At 39.3% G+C, this 19,912-nt stretch overlaps 1 protein-coding gene across 11 annotated transcripts in view; it reads right to left on the reverse strand.

Annotated features, from left to right (window-relative positions):
* ENOX2 (ecto-NOX disulfide-thiol exchanger 2) overlaps positions 1–19,912 on the reverse strand; it is a 299,140-nt gene that overhangs the window by 14,564 nt on the left and 264,664 nt on the right. For 10 of the 11 annotated variants that reach the window (XM_088834185.1, XM_055437793.2, XM_055437789.2 and 7 more), the window contains one exon: positions 2,661–2,842. In XM_088834185.1, coding sequence (XP_088690311.1) covers positions 2,661–2,842 — 182 coding nt within the window. The remainder of the gene's footprint in view (positions 1–2,660; positions 2,843–19,912) is intronic. The other variant, XM_055437785.2, reaches the window with a different exon arrangement.

Below are 19,912 nucleotides of genomic sequence, written 5' to 3' on the forward strand. Positions count from 1 at the left end.
GTTCTTAACCAACATATTAGACTATACATCTATTGGGGATAAGATGGCAGAAATTTTACCATGGTTTACATGGATACTTTCCAATAAAAGGTAATCAAAATAAGTAAAATTAATTTTTCAGGATGTAGAGACCTAATTGTCTCACTGAGGTTTTTGAAGCGATGTAATGAAAACAAAAAAGTTCATTAGTTTTCAACTGAACCGCTCCATTCTTAGGTGGAGTGGTTTCAAAATCAAGGAAAGAGGGGAAAACCACAATAGGAAAATGGTTTGCTTTTCAGAGGCTTGCAAAAGACCATTGAGAAGGATAAAAGACACAGTATAATATACATTGTCAAAATTCTTTGATGTCTAGCTGAGGAGATGTAATTTTTTGGTGGAAAGAACTCTGATGTAACTTACATGTTCTAATTAAACTCCATGGTGACAATAAAAGGAAGGTAACCATTACTTCACACATTTTGTTAATAGGAAAGGTGAAATATTAATGTGATCTTGCTTGTCACATAGGAAGACAACGATAGCAGAAGTAATAGGAACATGGGGCTCTTAGTGCCAGAAGAGACTCCATGTTCACAATTTGTGATTTCTAACCATCAATAAGCTTCGCCCTAGATAATTCCAAGGCACACAACTAAAAAATTATTGCACAATTTAAGTTGTAAGGAAAATGGCTGGTAGTCTGGCAATACAGAAGAGGATAGTACCCTTACTGAGAAGTAGTACTACTTTGCTATAATGGGAACAGATGCTATATCTTTAAATAGTAGGCTTGTTGGGGTGATAACCACATAAAACTTCTAGACATTGTTTTTGAATGCAATTACAGTTGGATGCACTTATTAACTTTACTTTTTACACTTGGGATAATGTGCAGGTAAACTCATTCACACAAATGACTGTGAAAACAAAACAAAAGCAAATTGGTATTATGTACCCAAAAGCACTGACACTTAAAAGCCTATAACATCCATCCTTCAACCCAAATCAAGGGTAGGATTCCAGTCATTTCTTCTAAAAGACTGTATTATTTAGCATTGTATCAATTAGATACTTATTCACCAGCACTTTTGCATATCTAAGTAAATAAAGTTCTTCATAAAGCCAGGCTTCATCAATACGAGAACTGTGAACTTACAGATGTTCAAGCTGGTTTTAGAAAAGGCAGAGGAACCAGAGATCAAATTAACAACATCCGCTGGATCATGGGAAAAGCAAGAGAGTTCCAGGAAAACATCTATTTCTGCTTTATTGACTATGCCAAAGCCTTTGCCTGTGTGGATCACAACAAACTGTGGACAATTCTGAAAGAGATGGGAATACCAGACCACCTGACCTGCCTCTTGAGAAACCTATATGCAGGTCAGGAAGCAACAGTTAGAACTGGACATGGGACAACAGACTGGTTCCAAATAGGAAAAGGAGTATATCAAGGTTGTATATTGTCACCTTGCTTATTTAACTTACATGCAGAGTACATCATGAGGAACGTTGGGCTGGAAGAAGCACAAGCTGGAATCAAGATTGCTGGGAGAAATATCAATAACCTCAGATATGCAGATGACACCACCCTTATGGCAGAAAGTGAAGACGAACTCAAAAGCCTCTTGATGAAAGTGAAAGAGGAGAGTGAAAAGGTTGGCTTGAAGCTCAACATTCAGAAAACAAAGATCATGGCACCTGGTCCCATCACTTCATGGGAAATAGATGGGGAAGGGGGAAACAGTGGAAACAGTGTCAGACTTTATTTTTTGGGGCCCCAAGATCACTGCAGATGCTGACTGCAGCCATGAAATTAAAAGACGCTTACTCCTTGGAAGGAAAGTTATGACCAGCCTAGATAGCATATTGAAAAGCAGAGACATTACTTTGCCAACCAAGGTCTGTCTAGTCAAGGCTATGATTTTTCCCGTGGTCATGTATGGATGTGAGAGTCGGACTGTGAAGAAAGCTGATCGCCGAAGAATTGATGCTTTTGAACTGTGGTGCTGGAGAAGACTCTTGAGAGTCCCTTGGACTGCAAGGAGATCCAATTATTCCATTCTAAAGGAGATCAGTACTGGGTGTTCATTGGAAGGCCTGATGCTAAAGCTGAAACTCCAATACTTTGGCCACCTCATGTGAAGAGTTGACTCATTGGAAAAGACTCTGATGCTCGGAGGGATTGGGGGCAGAAGGTGAAGGGGATGACAGAGGATGAGATGGCTATATGGCATCACCACCTCGATGGACATCAGTTTGAGTGAACTCTGGGAGCTGGTGATGGACAGGGAGGCCTGGCATGCTGTGATTCATGGGGTTGCAAAGAGTCGGTCACGACTGAGCGACTGGACTGGACTGAACTGAATAATGATCTTGAGACTGTTCAAATGCTAAAGTATATTTGGTAGCATAAAGAAAAGATTAGGTTATGCTCAGTGTAGTTTTATTGTCAAGTATGTTTTCCTGAATGTACATTCTTTGGAAACTGGTGATCCATTGTTTTCTCTGTATTTACCAAAGATTTCATGAATTACAATATGTAATCCTGTCCTCAGCCATGCCAGAAAACAGAATATCAAGAAGAGGTTTACTATCTTATTTGCTTCTGGGGGCCCTTTTACAGGTGAGGAGCTGATTACTAGCCTTCCAAAAACCACAGAAAACCAAAATGCCTTTACCTGTTGCATTCCTTGAAGGGCTTGCTGTAGGAGTTTCAGCTGCTGTTCCTTGTTTGGATCATCTTCTCTGTGGGCTTTGCCCTGTTCTTGCTTGAGCAGTTCCACCTCATTCCGGTAGGCATCTAGCTGCCAACGGAGGCTGTCATTTTCTTCTTTCAGAGCTTCAGCCTGTGATACTAAAGCTAAACAATCAATATAAAGTAGTAAAAACCATATATCCAGGTTCTGTTGTGGTTCACCTTAGCCCCATGAAGACTTGGCATTTTAAATTGACATGTATGAAAAGTCTCTCAATGAGCAACTTTAGATCTGAGTTGGCTATGGTAGCAAGAGATGGACACAAAAGCACAAAGACTCATTTTTGTAAATGAACACAGAATTCCAACACGCAAAAGTCCCCATCATGTTTCAATTCCTCTCTCTAAACATCACTAAAATATTTCTAGGTAACATCAGTTACTTCTACTTGAAATGCAGCAAATGATGACTCTGTAATAATAAAATAGAAGGCTAATTGTCTTGAATTGATGACTGTCCACTCAATAATTTTGCTTACAGTTGTTTTCTAAAACTGCAGGTTTTTAATGCAGCTTCCTCTGGTCCTACAGAGGAAAGGTAAATGTAAAACTTAAGACACAAGACTTCCTGGGGAATTCCCTGGTGGTCCAATGGTTAGGACTCTGTGCTTTCATTGCTGAGGGGCCAGACTTGATCCCTGGTTAGGGAACTGAGATCCTACAAGCCATGTAGTGAGGCATTAAAAAAAAAAGACTTCCAGTTTATGGTCTAGCATGTAAGGAGCTTAGAAGTCACTATTCCATCCTAACAACAAGTAAAAAGCTGAACTAACTGAAAAAAAATCAACAACTCTTCTTTGATACAACAGAGAAATGAAGCAACAATGCAAACTCATACACCTCCAATTGGAGAGACAACAGGTGAATACAGAGGATCACAACTTACCAGACCAGAAAGCCATCAGCAGATATCACCACAGGAAACAGTAACAAGGTAGGAAAACCTAAACTATACTTGGCAATTTGCTGGAGACTCAGTGTAGACAAGTCTGAGAGTTAAAAAGTCCAGGAAGGCCCAGTCATAGCTTGGTTCCTACGCTTTTGTGAGTCTTATGTACAGAAGCTTCACCTGGTCCTCAGAGTGAACGCTGGAGAAAAATTCCTATGTGCTTCCAGCAGGGGCGGGGAGAAAGAAACCCTTTTTGAAATATGCCGGAGCATCATGTTCTTCTGTAAAAGAATTGCCTTCAGAAGAAATTATTTTACCAGAACCTAACCTACTGGAGTAGTACTAGAGCCTAACCAACCCGGGGAACCAACCAGCTCCAGCCCCCCATAGCCATTCTGTCCTGCCTAAGTGGGGAGAAAAAAACTGAGGACCACTTATGAAGTTCAGAGGTACAGGCTCACTAAAAGACTGAGACCAAATCATGGGACTATAAAATGATTCTCTTCCCACCACATCTTACTACCATACCAAAAAAGTCCTATTTAACAGAGCTCCTTTCACCTAGTACATCATGTCCAGATTTCAGCAAAATTTACAAAGCATACTAAAAAGTAAAAAACATAGTTTGCAGAGACGGAGCAAGGATCAGAACCAGTCAGATATAGCAGAAATGTTGGAGTTATCAGACTAGGGATTTAAAACAACTATTACTGAGAATTTCCTGATGGTCTAGTGGTTAGGACTCCATGCTTTCAATAAATTCTCTCAATTGAATCTGCAAGGGCCCAGCTTTAATCCCTAGTTGGAGAACTAAGGTCGTACAAGCCACAAGGTATGGCCAAAAAAGAAAATGAAACAACTATTATTAACATGCTACAGGTTTTAACAGAAGAAGTAGACAACGTGGAAGAATAGATGGATATTGTATGCAGAGAGATGGAAATTGAAAGAATCAAATAGAAATGCTAGAGATTAAATACATGAACAGAAATGAAAAATCCCCTTAATGGACTTACTAGAAGATAGAGCATGACTGGGGAAAGAATTACTGAGTTGGAAGAGTCGACAATAGAAACGTCCTAAACTGAAATGCAAAAAGAAAAAAAAAATCACCCTCCCCAAAGAAAAGAAAATGTAAGAATTGTCAGACAACTACAAAAGATGTAATGTATACATAATGAGAATGTCAGGAGCAAAAAGAGAAACAGAAGCAATATGTAAAACAATAATGACTGAGAATGTCTAAATTAATGCTAGATACAAAACCACAGATCCAGGAAGTTCAGAGAGCATCAAGTAGGATAAATGCCAAAACATGTAACATTTAAATTTCAGAAAATTCAAGAGAAAAAACAATCTTGAAAGAAATCAGAGGGAAAAAACTACCTTAACTATAGAGAAGCAAAGATAAGAATTATATCCTACTTTTCCTCTGAAACCATGTAGGCAAGACTAGAATGAAGAGAATACTCAAAGTGCTGAGAGGGAAAAAAAATCCACCAACTTACAATTCTGTACCTTGTGAAATTATTCTTCAAAACTAAAGGAGAAATACCTTCTCAGATGAAGAAAAAATGAGGGAATTTGTTATTAGGCCTGCTTTGCAAGAAATGTTAAAAGAAGTTCTTAAGACAGAGGAAAATGACATAAATCAGACACTTGGATCTAAATTCAGAAAGGAAGAGCATCAGAGAAGGAATAACTCAAGGTAAAATAAAAACTTTAATTTTTCTTATTCTTACTTGATCTAACAGATAATAGTTCACTCGAAATAATAGTGACAATGCATTCAGTTATGTATGCTTGTGTGTGTGTGTGCTTATGTATAAGTGAAATTAATGATAGCAATGATACAAGGAATAGGAGGAAGGAATTGGGATTATATTATGATAACATATTTACACTAGCCACAAGTTGGTATAGGGTTATTTGAAAGTGGACTTATTAGTTGTAAATGTAAATTGCAAACTCTAGGGCAACTACTAAAAAAGTTAAAAAAAAAAAGAAGTATAACCAATATGCTAAGAAGAAAAAAAGAAATCATATATAATGCTCAGTTAAAACCACAAGGAGCTAGAAATGTGTAGAAGGCAAAAAGAACAAAGAACAAGAGCAATAAATTAAAAAAAGTAACAAATATGGTGGTTGTTAATCCAATTACATCAATAATTATTATAAACATCAATTGTCTAACGACAACAATTAAAATTCAGATATTGTCAGAGTAAGAAAAAAATAAGAAACAACCTTAATGGTATCTTTAAGAAACATTTAAAATATAAAAATACATATAGATTAAAAGTAAAAGAATGCTAAACAATACACTATGCTAACACTAGTTAAAAAAAAAAAATAAGAGTAGTTATACTAATTTCAGGCAGAGTTGACTTCAGACCAAGGAAAATTATCAGGGCTAAAGAAGGGCATTACATAGGGATAAAGGCATTAGTACTCCAAAAAGACCAGTGAGTCAGCTCGTCGCATGAGGTGGCCAAAGTATTGCAGTTTCAGCTTCAGCATCAGTCCTTCCAATGAATACCCAGGATTGATCTCCTTTAGAATGGACTGGTTGGATCTCCTTGAAGTCCAAGGGACTCTCAAGAGTCTTCTCCAGAACCACAGTTCAAAAGCATCAATTCTTCGGCGATCAGCTTTCTTCACAGTCCAACTCTCACATCCATACATGACCACGGGAAAAACAGTAGCCTTGACTAGACGGACCTTTGTTGGCAAAGTAATGTCTCTGCTTTTTAATATGCTATCTGGGTTGGTCATAACTTTCCTTCCAAGGAGTAAGTGCCTTTTAATTTCATGGCTGCAATCAGCATCTGCAGTGATTTTGGAGCCCAGAAAAATAAAGTCTGACACTGTTTCCACTGTTTTTCCATCTATTTCCCATGAAGTGATGGGACCAGATGCCATGATCTTCGTTTTCTGAATGTTGAGCTTCAAGCCAAGTTTTTCACTCTCCTCTTTCACTTTCATCAAGAGGCTTTTGAGTTCCTCTTCACTTTCTGCCATAAGGGTGGTGTCATATGCATATCTGAGGTTATTGATATTTCTCCCGGCAATCTTGATTCCAGCTTGTGCTTCTTCCAGCCCAGCGTTCCTCATGATGTACTCTGCATATAAGTTAAATAAGCAAAGTGACAATATACAGCCTTGACGTACTCCTTTTCCTATTTGGAACCAGTCTGTTGTTCCATGTACAGTTCTGACTGTTGCTTCCTGACCTGCATGTAGGTTTCTCAAGAGGCAGGTCAGGTGGTCTGGTATTCCCATCTCTTTCAGAATGTTCCACAGTTTATTGTGATCCACACAGTCAAAGGCTTTGGCATAGGCGGGAGAAGAAGGGGATGACAGAGAATGAGATAGCTGGATGGCATCACCGACTCTGTGGACATGAGTTTGAGTGAACTCCGGGAGTTGGTGATGGACAGGGAGGCCTGGCGTGCTGTGATTCATGGGGTCACAGAGAGTCGGACACGACTGAGTGACTGAACTGAACTGACTCCAAGAAGACATAACAAGTAATGTGTGTGTGAGCCTAAAAATAGAGTATCAAAATAAGTGAAACAAAATCTGATAGAACTGCAACAAAAAAATAAATGACTCCACTATTATAGAGACTTTATACCCCTCTATTAAAAGTGGAATGATCCAGTAGGCAGAATATAAGTAATGACACAGTTGAACCCAGAGTACTATCAATTAACTGGATATAATTGACATGTATAGACTATTTCATTTAACAGCAGATTATACATTCTTCTCAAGCACACATGCAACATTCACCAAGACAGATTACATTCTGCATCATAAAACACATCTAAACACATTAAAAGAATGCAAATCACAATGGGTATGCTGTCCAACCACGATGAAATTAAACTAGCAATCAATAACAGAAAGATAGATGGAAAATTCCAAAATACTTAGAGATTAAACAACACACTTCTAAAAGACACATGAGTCGAAGAGAAATTTTAAAATATTTGAACTAAATGGAAATAAAAAACACAACTTCTCAAAATTTGTGAGATACAGTGAAAGCCATGCTTAAAGGGAAATTTGTAGCATGGAATACATATATTAGAAGGGAAGAAAGATCTAAAATAGATCATTTGAGCTTCCACCTTAGGAAACTAGAAAAAGAAGAGCAAATTAAATCTAAAGTAAGCAGAAGAAAACATATAGTAAAAATAGATCAGAAATCAATTAAATAGAAAACAGGAACCCAATAGAAAAAAATCTGTAAAAACAAAAGCTGGTTCTTTGTAAAGATCAATAAAATTGAGAAGCCTCTAGCTAGGTTAACTAAGAAAAAAATAGAGAAAATACAAATTACTACTGTCCAAAATTAAAGCGAGGATATCACTATAGATCCTATGGACATTAAAAGGATAATAAAGGAATATTATGGACATGCGTTTGAACAAGCTTTGGGAGTTCGTGATGGACAGGGAAGCCTGGCATGCTGTTGTCCCCAGGGTTGCAAAGAGTCGGACACGACTGAGCAACTGAACTGAACTAGTCCATAGTTCAGTCCATAGTACATAGTCCACATTTGATAACCTAGGTGAAAAGGGCCAACTCCTTGAAATCTGTTAAAATGCACACACAAGAAGTAGACAATCTGAATAGGCTTCTATCACTTAAAAAAATTGGATCAATAATTAATAACTCTCTAAAGTAGAAACTACTCAGTTCAGTTCAGTCGCTCAGTCGTGTCCGACTCTCTGTGACCCCATGAATCACAGCACGCCAGGCCTCCCTGTCCATCACCAACTCCTGGAGTACACTCAAGAAACTACTAGGCCCACATAAATTTACTGCTGAATTATTTAGGGAAGAAAATAATACAAAATTTCTACAATCTATTCCAAAAGAAAGAAATAGAGAAACATTTCTCTAAGATAGGTTAGAGATATATTAGAAGATAGAAACATTTCCTAACCCATTATATGAAGCTGGCATTTTCCTAATACCAAAATGATATGAAGACATACAAGAAAAGAAAGTACAGATTGCTATCTCTCAAGAACATAGACGTAAAAATTCTTAACAAAATACTAGTAAATCAAGTGTAAGAATGTATATAAAGAAATATACCACAATCAAGTGGAATTCATCTTGGGTATGCAAGGCTGGTTCAACATTTGAAAATCAATTAATGTGATTCATTATGTTAACAAGTTAAAGAGGTTAAAGTTGCGTGATAATATCAATAGATGCAGAAAAGGTATTTGACAAAATCCAACACCCATCCATGATTTTAAAATCTCAGTAAACTAGGAATAGAGAACTTCCTCAATATGATAATAACCATCTACAAGAAATATACAGCTAACTGTGGTGCTGGAGAAGATTCTTGAGAGTCCCTTGGACTGCAAGGAGATCCAACCAGTCCATTCTAAAGGAGATCAATCCTGGGTGTTCATTGGAAGGACTGATGCTAAAGCTGAAACTGCAATACTTTGGCCACCTCATGCGACGAGTTGACTCACTGGAAAAGACTCTGATGCTGGGAAAGGTTGGGGGCGGGAGAAGACGGGGACAACAGAGAATGAGATGGCTGGATGGCATCACCGACTCGATGGACATGAGTTTGAGTGAACTCCGGGAGTTGGTGATGGACAGAGAGGCCTGGTGTGCTGTGATTCATGGGGTAGCAAAGAGTTGGACACGACTGAGCGACTGAACTGAACTGAACATCATACATCATAGAGAGAAACTTGAATCACTCCCATTAAGAACAAGGCAAGGATGCCACCACTTATCACTGCTTTTTTCAACATTGTACTGGAAGTCCTAGCTAATTCAGTCAGACAAGAAAAGGAGATAATTTTCCAGTATAGATTATTTTTAAAATATGTGTTATTTTTACAGTCTAATGTCCTTTCATTTTAAAATGAAAATATATAACGCAACCCACTCCAGTATTTTTCCCTGGAGAATCCCATGGACAGAGGAGCCTGGTGGGCTACAGTCTGTGGGGTTGCAAAGAGTCGGACATGACTGAGTGACTAACACACAATTAACATAAGCACATCAAAAATGAAATACTTAAGTAGAGATGTAACAAAATACATACCAGATCTATATGAAGAACACTACAAAACTCAGGTTGAAAATGAGTGGAAATCATTCAATTCACATTGAATTCAAGTGAAAAAATGAATTAAATAAAAAAAAACTAAATAAATGGAGAGATTTTATGTTTATGGAAAGGATGGCAATAGCATGAAGATATCAGTTGTTTCCACCTTGATCTGTGGATTTAATGCAATCCCAATCAAAATCCAAGCAAGTTATTTTGTGGTTATTGACAAACTGATTCTAAAGTTTATAAAGAGAGGTAAAAGACCCAGAATGGCCAACTCAACATTGAAAGAGTAGAATAAAGTTGGAAGACCGATGCTACCTGGTTTCAAGTCTTAACAGAATGTTACAGTAACTAAGACAGTGTGGTGTTGGTGAAAGAAAAGACAAATAGATCCATTAAATAGATTAGAGAGTCCAGAAAGAGACCCCCATAAATAGAGTCATCTATTTTTGCCAAAGGAGCAAAGGCAATACAATGGAGCAAAAATAGACACTTTAACAAACATGCTGGAACAACTGGACATCACAAAGATTAAGTCAAAATGGATTATAGACCTAAATGAAAAATCCTAAACTATAAACCTCCTAGAAGATAACATAAGACAAAAATGTAGCTAACCTTGAGTATGGTGATGAGTTTTTAGACACAACACCAAATGCATGATCCATGAAAGAAATAACTGATAACCTGGACTTAATTACAATAGAAACTTCTCTGGGAAAAAACAATATCAAGAAGAAAAGCCCTAGACTGAGGAGAAAATATTTGCAAAGGACACAGCTGATAAAGGACTGTTATCCAAAATATACAATGAACTCTCAAAAGTCAACAATAAGAAAACAAACAACCCATTTGGGCTACAAATCTGAACAGACACCTTGCCAAAAATATACTAATGACAAGTAAGCATATGAAATGATTTCAGCATTATATGTCATTCAGTTCAGTTCAGTCGCTCAGTCGTGTCTGACTCTTTGCGACCACATGAATCACAGCACGCCAGGCCTCCCTGTCCATCACCAACTCCTGGAGTTCACTCAAACTCATGTCCATCGAGGCGGTGATGCCATCCAGCCATCTCATTCTCTGTCGTCCCCTTCTCCTCCTGCCCACAATCCCTCCCAGCATCAGACTCTTTTCCAGTGAGTCAACTCTTCGCATGAGGTGGCCAAAGTATTGGAGTTTCATCTTTAGCATCAGTCCTTCCAATGAACACCCAGGATTGATCTCCTTTAGAATGGACTGGTTGGATCTCCTTGAAGTCCAAGGGACTCTCAAGAGTCTTCTCCAGCACCCCAGTTCGAAAGCATCAATTCTTCGGCGATCAGCTTTCTTCACAGTCCAACTCTCACATCCATACATGACCACGGGAAACACCATAGCCTTGACTAGACGGACCTTGGTTGGCAAAGTGATGTCTCTGCTTTTTAATATACTATCTAGGTTGGTCATAAGTTTCCTTCCAAGGAGTAAGCGTCTTTTAATTTCATGGCTGCAATCAGCATCCGCAATGATTTTGGAGCCCAAAATAATAAAGTCTGACACTGTTTCCACTGTTTCCCCATCTATTTCCCATGAAGTGATGGGACCAGATGCCATGATCTTAGGTTTCTGAATGTTGAGCTTCAAGCCAAGTTTTTCACTCTCCTCTTTCACTTTCTGCCATAAGGGTGGTGTCATCTGCATATCTGAGGTTATTGATATTTCTCCCAGCAATCTTGATTCCAGCTTGTGCTTCTTCCAGCCCAGCGTTCCTCACGATGTACTCTGCATAGAAGTTAAATAAGCAGGGTGACAATATACAACCTTGACGCACTCCTTTTCCTATTTGGAACCAGTCTGTTGTTCCATGTCCAGTTCTAACTATTGCTTCCTGACCTGCATACAGGTTTCTCAAGAGACAGGTCAGGTGGTCTGGTATTCCCATCTCTTTCAGAATTTTCTACAGTTTATTGTGATCCACACAGTCAAAGGCTTTGGCATAGTCAATAAAGCAGAAATAGATGTTTTTCTGGAACTCTCTTGCTTTCTCCATTATCCAGCGGATGTTGGCAATTTGATCTCCGGTGCCTCTGCCTTTTCTAAAACCTGCTTGAACATCTGGAAGTTCATGGTTCACATACTGCTGAAGCCTGGTTTGGAGAATTTTTAGCATGACTTTACTAGCATGTGAGATGAGTGCAATTGTGCAGTAGTTTGAGCATTCTTTGTCATTGCCTTTCTTTGGGATTGGAATGAAGAATGACATTTTCCAGTCCTGTGGCCACTGCTTAGTTTTCCAAATTTGCTGGCATATTGAGTGCAGCACTTTCACAGCATCATGTTTCAGAACTTGAATAGCTCAAGTGGAATTCCATCACCTCCACTAGCTTTGTTCGTAGTGATGCTCTCTAAGGCCCACTTGACTTCACATTCCAAGATGTCTGGCTCTAGGTGAGTGATCACACCATCGTGATTATCTTGGTCATGAAGATCTTTTTTGTACAGGTATTCTGTGTATTCTTGCCACCTCTTCTTCATATCTTCTGCTTCTGTTAGGTCCATACCATTTCTGTCCTTTATCGAGCCCATCTTTGCATGAAATATTCCCTTGGTATCTCTGATTTTCTTGAAGAGATCTCTAGTCTTTCCCATTCTGTTGTTTTCCTCTATTTCTTTCCATTGATCACTGAGGAAGGCTTTCTTATCTCTCCTTGCTATTCTTTGGAACTCTGCATTCAGATGCTTATATCTTTCCTTTTCTCCTTTGCTTTTTGCTTCTGTTCTTCTCGCAGCTATTTGGAAAGCCTCCTCAGACAGCCATTTTGCTTTTTTGCATTTCTTTTCCATGGGGATGGTCTTGGTCCCTGTCTCCTGTACAATGTCACGAACCTCCATCCAGAGTTCATCAGGCACTTTATCTATCAGATCTAGTCCCTTAAATCTATTTGTCACTTCCACTATATAATCATAAGGGATTTGATTTAGGTCATATCTGAATGGCCTAGTGGTTTTCCCTACTTTCTTCAATTTAAGTCTGAATTTGGCAATAAGGAGTTCATGATCTGAGCCACAGTCAGCTCCTGGTCTTGTTTTTGCTAACTGTATAGAGCTTCTCCATCTTTGGCTGCAAAGAATATAATCAGTCTGATTTTGGTGTTGACCATCTGGTGATGTCCATGTGTAGAGTCTTCTCTTGTGTTGTTGGAAGAGGGTGTTTGCTATGATCAGTGCATTCTCTTGGCAAAATTCTATTAGCCTTTGCCCTGCTTCATTCCGTGCTCCAAGGCCTAATTTGCCTGTTACTCCAGGTGTTTCTTGAATTGCAAATTAAAACAGGAGTCTGATATCACTGGAAACATATCAGAATTGCCAAAATCCAAAACAATGACAGCACCAAGGACTGGTGAGGATGTGGTGCAAATAAGAACTCTCTTTCATTGCTGGTGAGAATGCAAAACGGTATGGTCACTTTGGGAGACAGTTTGGCAGTTTCCTATAAAACTAAACAGACTTTAATGATATGATACAGCAATCATGTTCCTTGGCATTTACCCAAATGAAACGATGTCCACACAAAAACCTGCGAATACATTTTTACAACAGCTTTATTCATAATTGCCAAAACTTGGAAGCAACCACAATGTTCTTTAGTAGTTATCTAACCATTGATACACTGTGATATATCCAGAAAATTGAATAATAAATGGCACTAAAAAGAAATGAGATAGAAAGCCACGAAAAGACATGCAGGAAATGTAAATGCATATTACTATGTGAAAGTAGTCAATTTGAAAAGACTACATACTATATGTTACCAACTATATATCAGTCTGGAAAGAGAAAAACTATAGAGTCAGTAAAAAAATCAGTGGTTACCAGGTATTTGGGTGGAGGGAAGAATGAATAGGTTTAGCACAGAAGATTTTAAGGCCCCTGAAACTATTCTGTATGATATTACAATTGTGGACACACATACATTTTGTATATTTCTCCAAAACCATAAAATGTGTACCAAGAATGAATTCTAATGCAAACTATGAACTTTGGGTGATGAGGATGTATTCAGCTACTGTAACACATGTACCTCTGGAGTGCAGGATGTAGATAGTGGGAGACTGTATGTATGTGGGGACTGGCAGTATTTGGGAACTCAGTACTTCCTGCTCAATTTTGCTATGAACCTAAAACAGATCTAAAAATTAAAGTTTATTAATTGAAAAATAAGACACATGGGGAAACCTAGATTAAACTTATTTATGGTTACGGCATATTTTTCAAGATCAAAAATCATAAAAGCTACTTCAAAATATTTAATAATAAGATTTTCATTCATTCAACAAACATTTATTGAATTCCTTCCAAGTTCCAGGCTTATGACTATGGTAAAAAATGAGATTCTACTCATCTCTATTGTTGACACTCCAAATTAATGGACATATTTGTAGTTTATTCCCTTGTTGAGTTCAGAAAAGAGGTATCATCAAAATGGGTCAAAATTACAAATCTGTACATTAAATGTACAAGAATGTTAAAAGATAATTTGGGGCTTCCTTGGTGGTGCAGTGGATAAGAATCCAGCTACTAATTCAGGGGACATGGGTTTGATCCCTGGTCCTGGAAGATTCCAGATGCTGTAGAACACCTAAGCCCATGCATCACAACTACTGAGCTTGCATGCCACAACTACTGAAGCCTGCACAACTACTGAGCCCACAAGCCACAACTACTGAGCCTGTGTGCCGCAACTACTGAAGCCTGTGTGCCCTAGAACCTGTGCTCCACAACAGGGGAAGCCACTGCAATGAGAAGCCCGTGCACTACAACAAACAGTAGCCCTTGCTCGCTGCAACTAGAGAAAGCCTGTGCACAGCAATGAAGATCCAGTGCGGTCAAAAAATAAATGAAATGAATAAATAAATAATGGTATACAATTTGACAAAGGTGTGAATTTTCTCAGCTACCTATGGGAAGCAACTTTTGGTAAAAGTTGTAAAAAAAAGTAGTTGAAATGAAATCTTTGCGATTATTAGCTATAAATGGTGGAAGAATAATTTTCAAAGGGGGTTGCAAAGACAAGATTCACCCTATACATAATGAACAAAAAGAAGTTGTGCTTTATAAAGATGAAGTATATAGAAGAAAACTATATTTCAAGGGTAAAAACATTCCCTATTCCTGAAAAAAAAAAAAAGCTGCTTATAGGGAAGTGCTGGGTTTAATTCAATGCCTTGAATCTGAGGGTTATCCTAAAATAATCAGGTACTGATGAAGGCTGATGTGATCAGATGAAGCAGGCAACAGAGCGATGAGATGGCTGGATGGCATCATTGACTCAATGGACATGAGTTTGGGCAAACTCCAGGAGATAGTGAAGGACAGGGAAGCCTGGAATGCTGCAGTCCATGGGGTTGCAAAGAGTGGGACATGACTTAGCTACTGAACAACAACAACAATCCAAAGAAGAGAGTGACAATGTAATAGGCAGGATCTGGTGAGAAATGCCTTCTCACCAGAGTAGTGTTGAGACGTGTTCTCAGTGTCCATGTTTGTTTTCTGTGAATGGCCATGTAATTATCTTGATATAGCAGTTTCAAACCTCGCATTTTTGCTTCAAAATTTACAAGAGACCTTTGGCACAATACATTCATTTTATGTTTGGTTTTATTACTGATTTTCGTTGTTTCCATAATCACACAGATTTTGTGTCTTTGAAGTGAAAGCTATTACACAGAGAGTTGGATTCACAGCACACCAAATAATATCTATCCTTGCCATCTTCCCAGTGGCTGGGATACTTGGCCTCAGACAGGCAGTGTTCTTAATAATCACAACACCAAAGTGTCGCTCAGTCACTCAGTCATATCCGACTCTTGGGGACTCCATGGACTGTAGCCTGCTAGCCTCCCCTAGGCAAGAATACTGGAGTGGGTAGCCATTCCCTTAGACGATGCTAAAGATGAAGATGACTATATATTTGGAACTGGATGGAAAAAGAGACATTGACTATCTGCCAAACAGGGGAAGAAATATTTGCTTTGCTTTGCTGGGTCAGTACCAGTGATAGCATCTTAAACTGGAGTGAGGCTGAACAGCACAGAGGTTACTCTGCAAATCCAGTGGCTGCTTCAGATGGACAGTGAGGTATTTCTGCTTTGGTATGCATGTCTGTCCACTGGCAAGCTACACAGCTCAATACAAAATAGTGATATTTCATCTTTCTCTTTTTGTTTCTTCTTATACTATAGGCCAGTAATTATGCTCATGTCCTACAAGTCATGTAGAGAAACATGGCAGAGAAAAGGGCAGAGGTCTAGCAGAATGACTAGAGGCATGTTCTCCAGTTGAAATGTGAAAATATTTTCCCTCTGAGAAAATGAGGAGGCAAGACTGCCTTCCCCCCCTGGGAGAAAGGGCATCCTGATGAGCAGAGATGGACTGTTGCAGCTAAGCAGGAGCAGATAATAATCTCAGTTTGGACCTGTCACTAAGCAAAAGAAAATGGGGGCCCTCACTTACAAAATATATTTCCCACTCTTTAAAGTGAAGGTTTTTGTCATTTTAATGAGGACACGAAGTCTTTACCTTCACAGACTTAATATTAATTGGGCCTATTTCTAAAGTTGGAGTTCTTTGTACATTGCCAGAACATTGAAAAGTTCAATATTCCCTTTTAATAATATGTTTGAGTAGGTGAATCCATCAGTCCTGATACTAAAGAGTATAGTACAGTGAATTTATTCATATCCTGCCATCATTAGTTCCCAGCTTCTCCTTTTTGACGATTTCCTATATAGGAAAAAATTTCTCTTTATGGGGATTGCTCCTCAGATCTGAAGGCCGCCAGTTTATCATGGCGGATATGAGAGTATGAAGGCAGCTGTGAATGCCTCCTTTTAGAGGAGCCACTTGGAGCAAAATCGCAGACATGTTTTTCTACAACAAAAGATCTAAAAGGACTTTGTGCTTTTAGGTATGAAAAAAATTATAACTAGGTTTCTTCAATGGTACAAAGAGCACAAACAAACAAAAATTAATGGAAGTAAATTTAGAGAGTTAGCCACCCTTACAAAGCCGCATTACAAGTGGTGACCTAGAAGGGTAAGATGGGGGTGGGGGTCGGAGGGAGGCTCGAGACTCAAGAGGGAGGGGATACATGTATAACTGATTCACTTTGTTGTACAGCAGAACCTAACACAACATTGTAAAGTAACTATACTCTAATAAAAAATCATAAAAAAGGAGATGCTAAAAATGTTACCACATTTTAGAAGAAACATGCTAAAACGTGTTACCAAATTATAGAAGGAAAAATGTGCAACACTCCTCTCAAGGTTCATAAAAAAAAGCTCGAGCTGGAGTGATTCACAAAGAGAAAAAAGCAAAACAAAGAGTGGGAAAACAAAGAGTGGGAAGAAAAAGTGGGAGATATGAGCACATTTGGCCCATGAAGGTCAGTTCAGACAGTCCCCTGACTTCAAAAAGCCTTGCTTTTCTTTTCTCTGCAGGTCAGTACTTCAATCAGACTTTTGCCAGCATGGACACACTTGGGATTTCATTGTTTCTCCTCTGAGACCTCTACACTCCCCTCTTAAACACAGTGTGTTCATCCATCAGTTATGTCATGGCCCCTCATCACCCTGAGACTCTGATCTTTTTCCTTGCTGGGATCTTTATCTCCTGGAGTGGCCAACTTCACCCAGTCTACTATTTGCTTTCTGGCGAAACAGATTCTGCTGCATACTCCTCAGTAATTCTTATTCCTTCACTTACCTGAAAACCTTTGATCAGGTTTACCATGCCAATTCCTAATTCATGGTCACTTGACTCAACTTGCTCTGCTAGTTATCCTGAGCTGCAGAGGACTTTTATGGGAAGTTGCAGAGCTGGGCAGTTCTAGTCGATAGAGACTCATGTTGGCACTTGCTGATGGATAGCTCACCTCTCACTGATTTCTTCCTTCCATACTGCCCAGAATATTTATTACATATCTGCTCCTCTCTCCTCATGGTCTCTGTTCCAAGTTATTTCTCTTATCCACAGATGACCAATCTCTTGCTATATGGGCTGCATATATACTTTTAGCTTCATTTTTCTTATCTCAGAGGAAGAGGGTTCTCCCCTCTCTAAAGCAAACTTCATTTAAATTCATATCACTTCGCATTACTCTTCTCTAGGATTTCACTTCCATAATTATCCATAAGTACTCTTTTGTTCACAAGCATCTTCAACCTCACACTCTCCATGGCCTCCTTCTCTTCTCCTGAATGACAAACAACAACTAAACTTTGTCATCATTTCTAGTCTCCATTTAAAAAGCCTGTATTTGCTTTTGCTCAATACCCAACTTTGTGGGCTTCCCTGGCGGTTCAGTCAGTAAAGAATCTACCTGCAAAGCAGGAGACCTGGATTCAATCCCTGGGTCAGGAAGATCCCCTGGAGGAGGGCATGGCAACTCACTCCAATATACTTGCCTGCAGAATCTCATGGACAGAGGTGCCTGGTGGGCTATAGTCCACGGGGTTGCAAGAGTAGGACATAACTTAGTGACTACACCACCAACGGCACCAACTTTGGGACCTGTGGTCTTTGTCCACTTTCTCTCCTTATTTGTCATATGTTCTGGCCCCTACCTCTATCACTCTACTAAAATAGTTCTTGCCCAACAGTGTTACCCTTTCTTCTTCATAATATCTGCTAAATAGGAAAAGGAGTGCGTCAAGGTTGTATATTGTCACCTTGCTTATTTAACTTATATGCAGAGTACATCATGAGGAACGCTGGGCTGGAAGAAGCACAAGCTGGAATCAAGATTGCTGGGAGAAATATCAATAACCTCAGATATGCAGATGACACTACCCTTATGGCAGAAAGTGAAGAGGAACTCAAAAGCCTCTTGATGAAAGTGAAAGAGGAGAGTGAAAAGGTTGGCTTGAAGCTCAACATTCAGAAAACAAAGATCATGGCATCTGGTCCCATCACTTCATGGGAAATAGATGGAAAAACAGTGGAAACAGTGTCAGACTTTGTTTTTTTGGGCTCCAAAATCACTGCAGATGCTGATTGCAGCCATGAAATTAAAAGACGCTTGCTCCTTGGAAGGAAAGTTATGACCAACCTTGATAGTATATTAAAAAGCAGAGACATCACTTTGCCAACAAAGGTCCGTCTAGTCAAGGCTATGGTTTTTCCCGTGGTCATGTATGGATGTGAGAGTTGGACTGTGAAGAAAGCTGATCGCCGAAGAATCGATGCTTTTGAACTGTGGTGTTGGAGAAGACTCTTGAGAGTCCCTTATACTGCAAGGAGATCCAACCAGTCCATTCTAAAGGAGATCAATCCTGGATGTTCATTGGAGGGACTGATGCTAGGGCTGAAACTCCAATACTTTGGCCACCTCATGCGACGAGTTGACTCACTGGAAAAGACTCTGATGCTGGGAAAGGTTGGGGGCGGGAGGAGAAGGGGACGACGGAGAATGAGATGGCTGGATGGCATCACCGACTCTGTGGACATGAGTTTGAGTGAACTCCGGGAGTTGGTGATGGACAGGGAGGCCTGGCGTGCTGTGATTCATGGGGTCGCAGAGAGTCAGACACGACTGAGCGACTGAACTGAACTGAACTGAACTGAATGTTATTTATTGCCTACTTCTATAAATTCTTCTTGTGGCTTTTATAATCCAAAGCTTTTCTAGTTTTCTTCCAGCTTCTCAGACTCCTCTTTTTCTAACTCTTCTGCGAACTCCTCTTCCTTTCCTTCTTCCTTACTGTGGGTAGTTCTCAAAGTTCTGTATTCAGTCCTTTGCTCCTCTTTCTCACTTGTCTTTCACATTCATTTATTTGTATCCTCCAGACTTCAGCCAACACCTTTGTACTATCAATACTATCTTCTATTCCTTCTACTTTCTTCAACCCTGATTTGTATACAAATCATTTATATTTATTTTCTAACTACCTACTGGGCTTCCCTGGTGGCTCAGATAGTAAAGAATCTGCCTGCAATGCAGGAAACTCGGGTTCAATCCCTGGGTTGGGAATCACCTCTGGAGAAGGGAATGGCAACCCACTCCAGTCTTCTTGCCTGGAGAATTCCATAGACAGAGGAACCTGGAGGGCTACAGTCCATGGGGAACTGATACTGAAGCTCTAGTACTTTGGCCATGTGATGCAAAGAAGTGACTCATTGAAAAAGACCCTGA

Source organism: Moschus berezovskii, chromosome X (genome assembly GCF_049115385.1).
Source record: "Moschus berezovskii isolate FMDL1 chromosome X, NW_MosBer_1.0, whole genome shotgun sequence".
NCBI lineage: Eukaryota > Metazoa > Chordata > Mammalia > Artiodactyla > Moschidae > Moschus > Moschus berezovskii.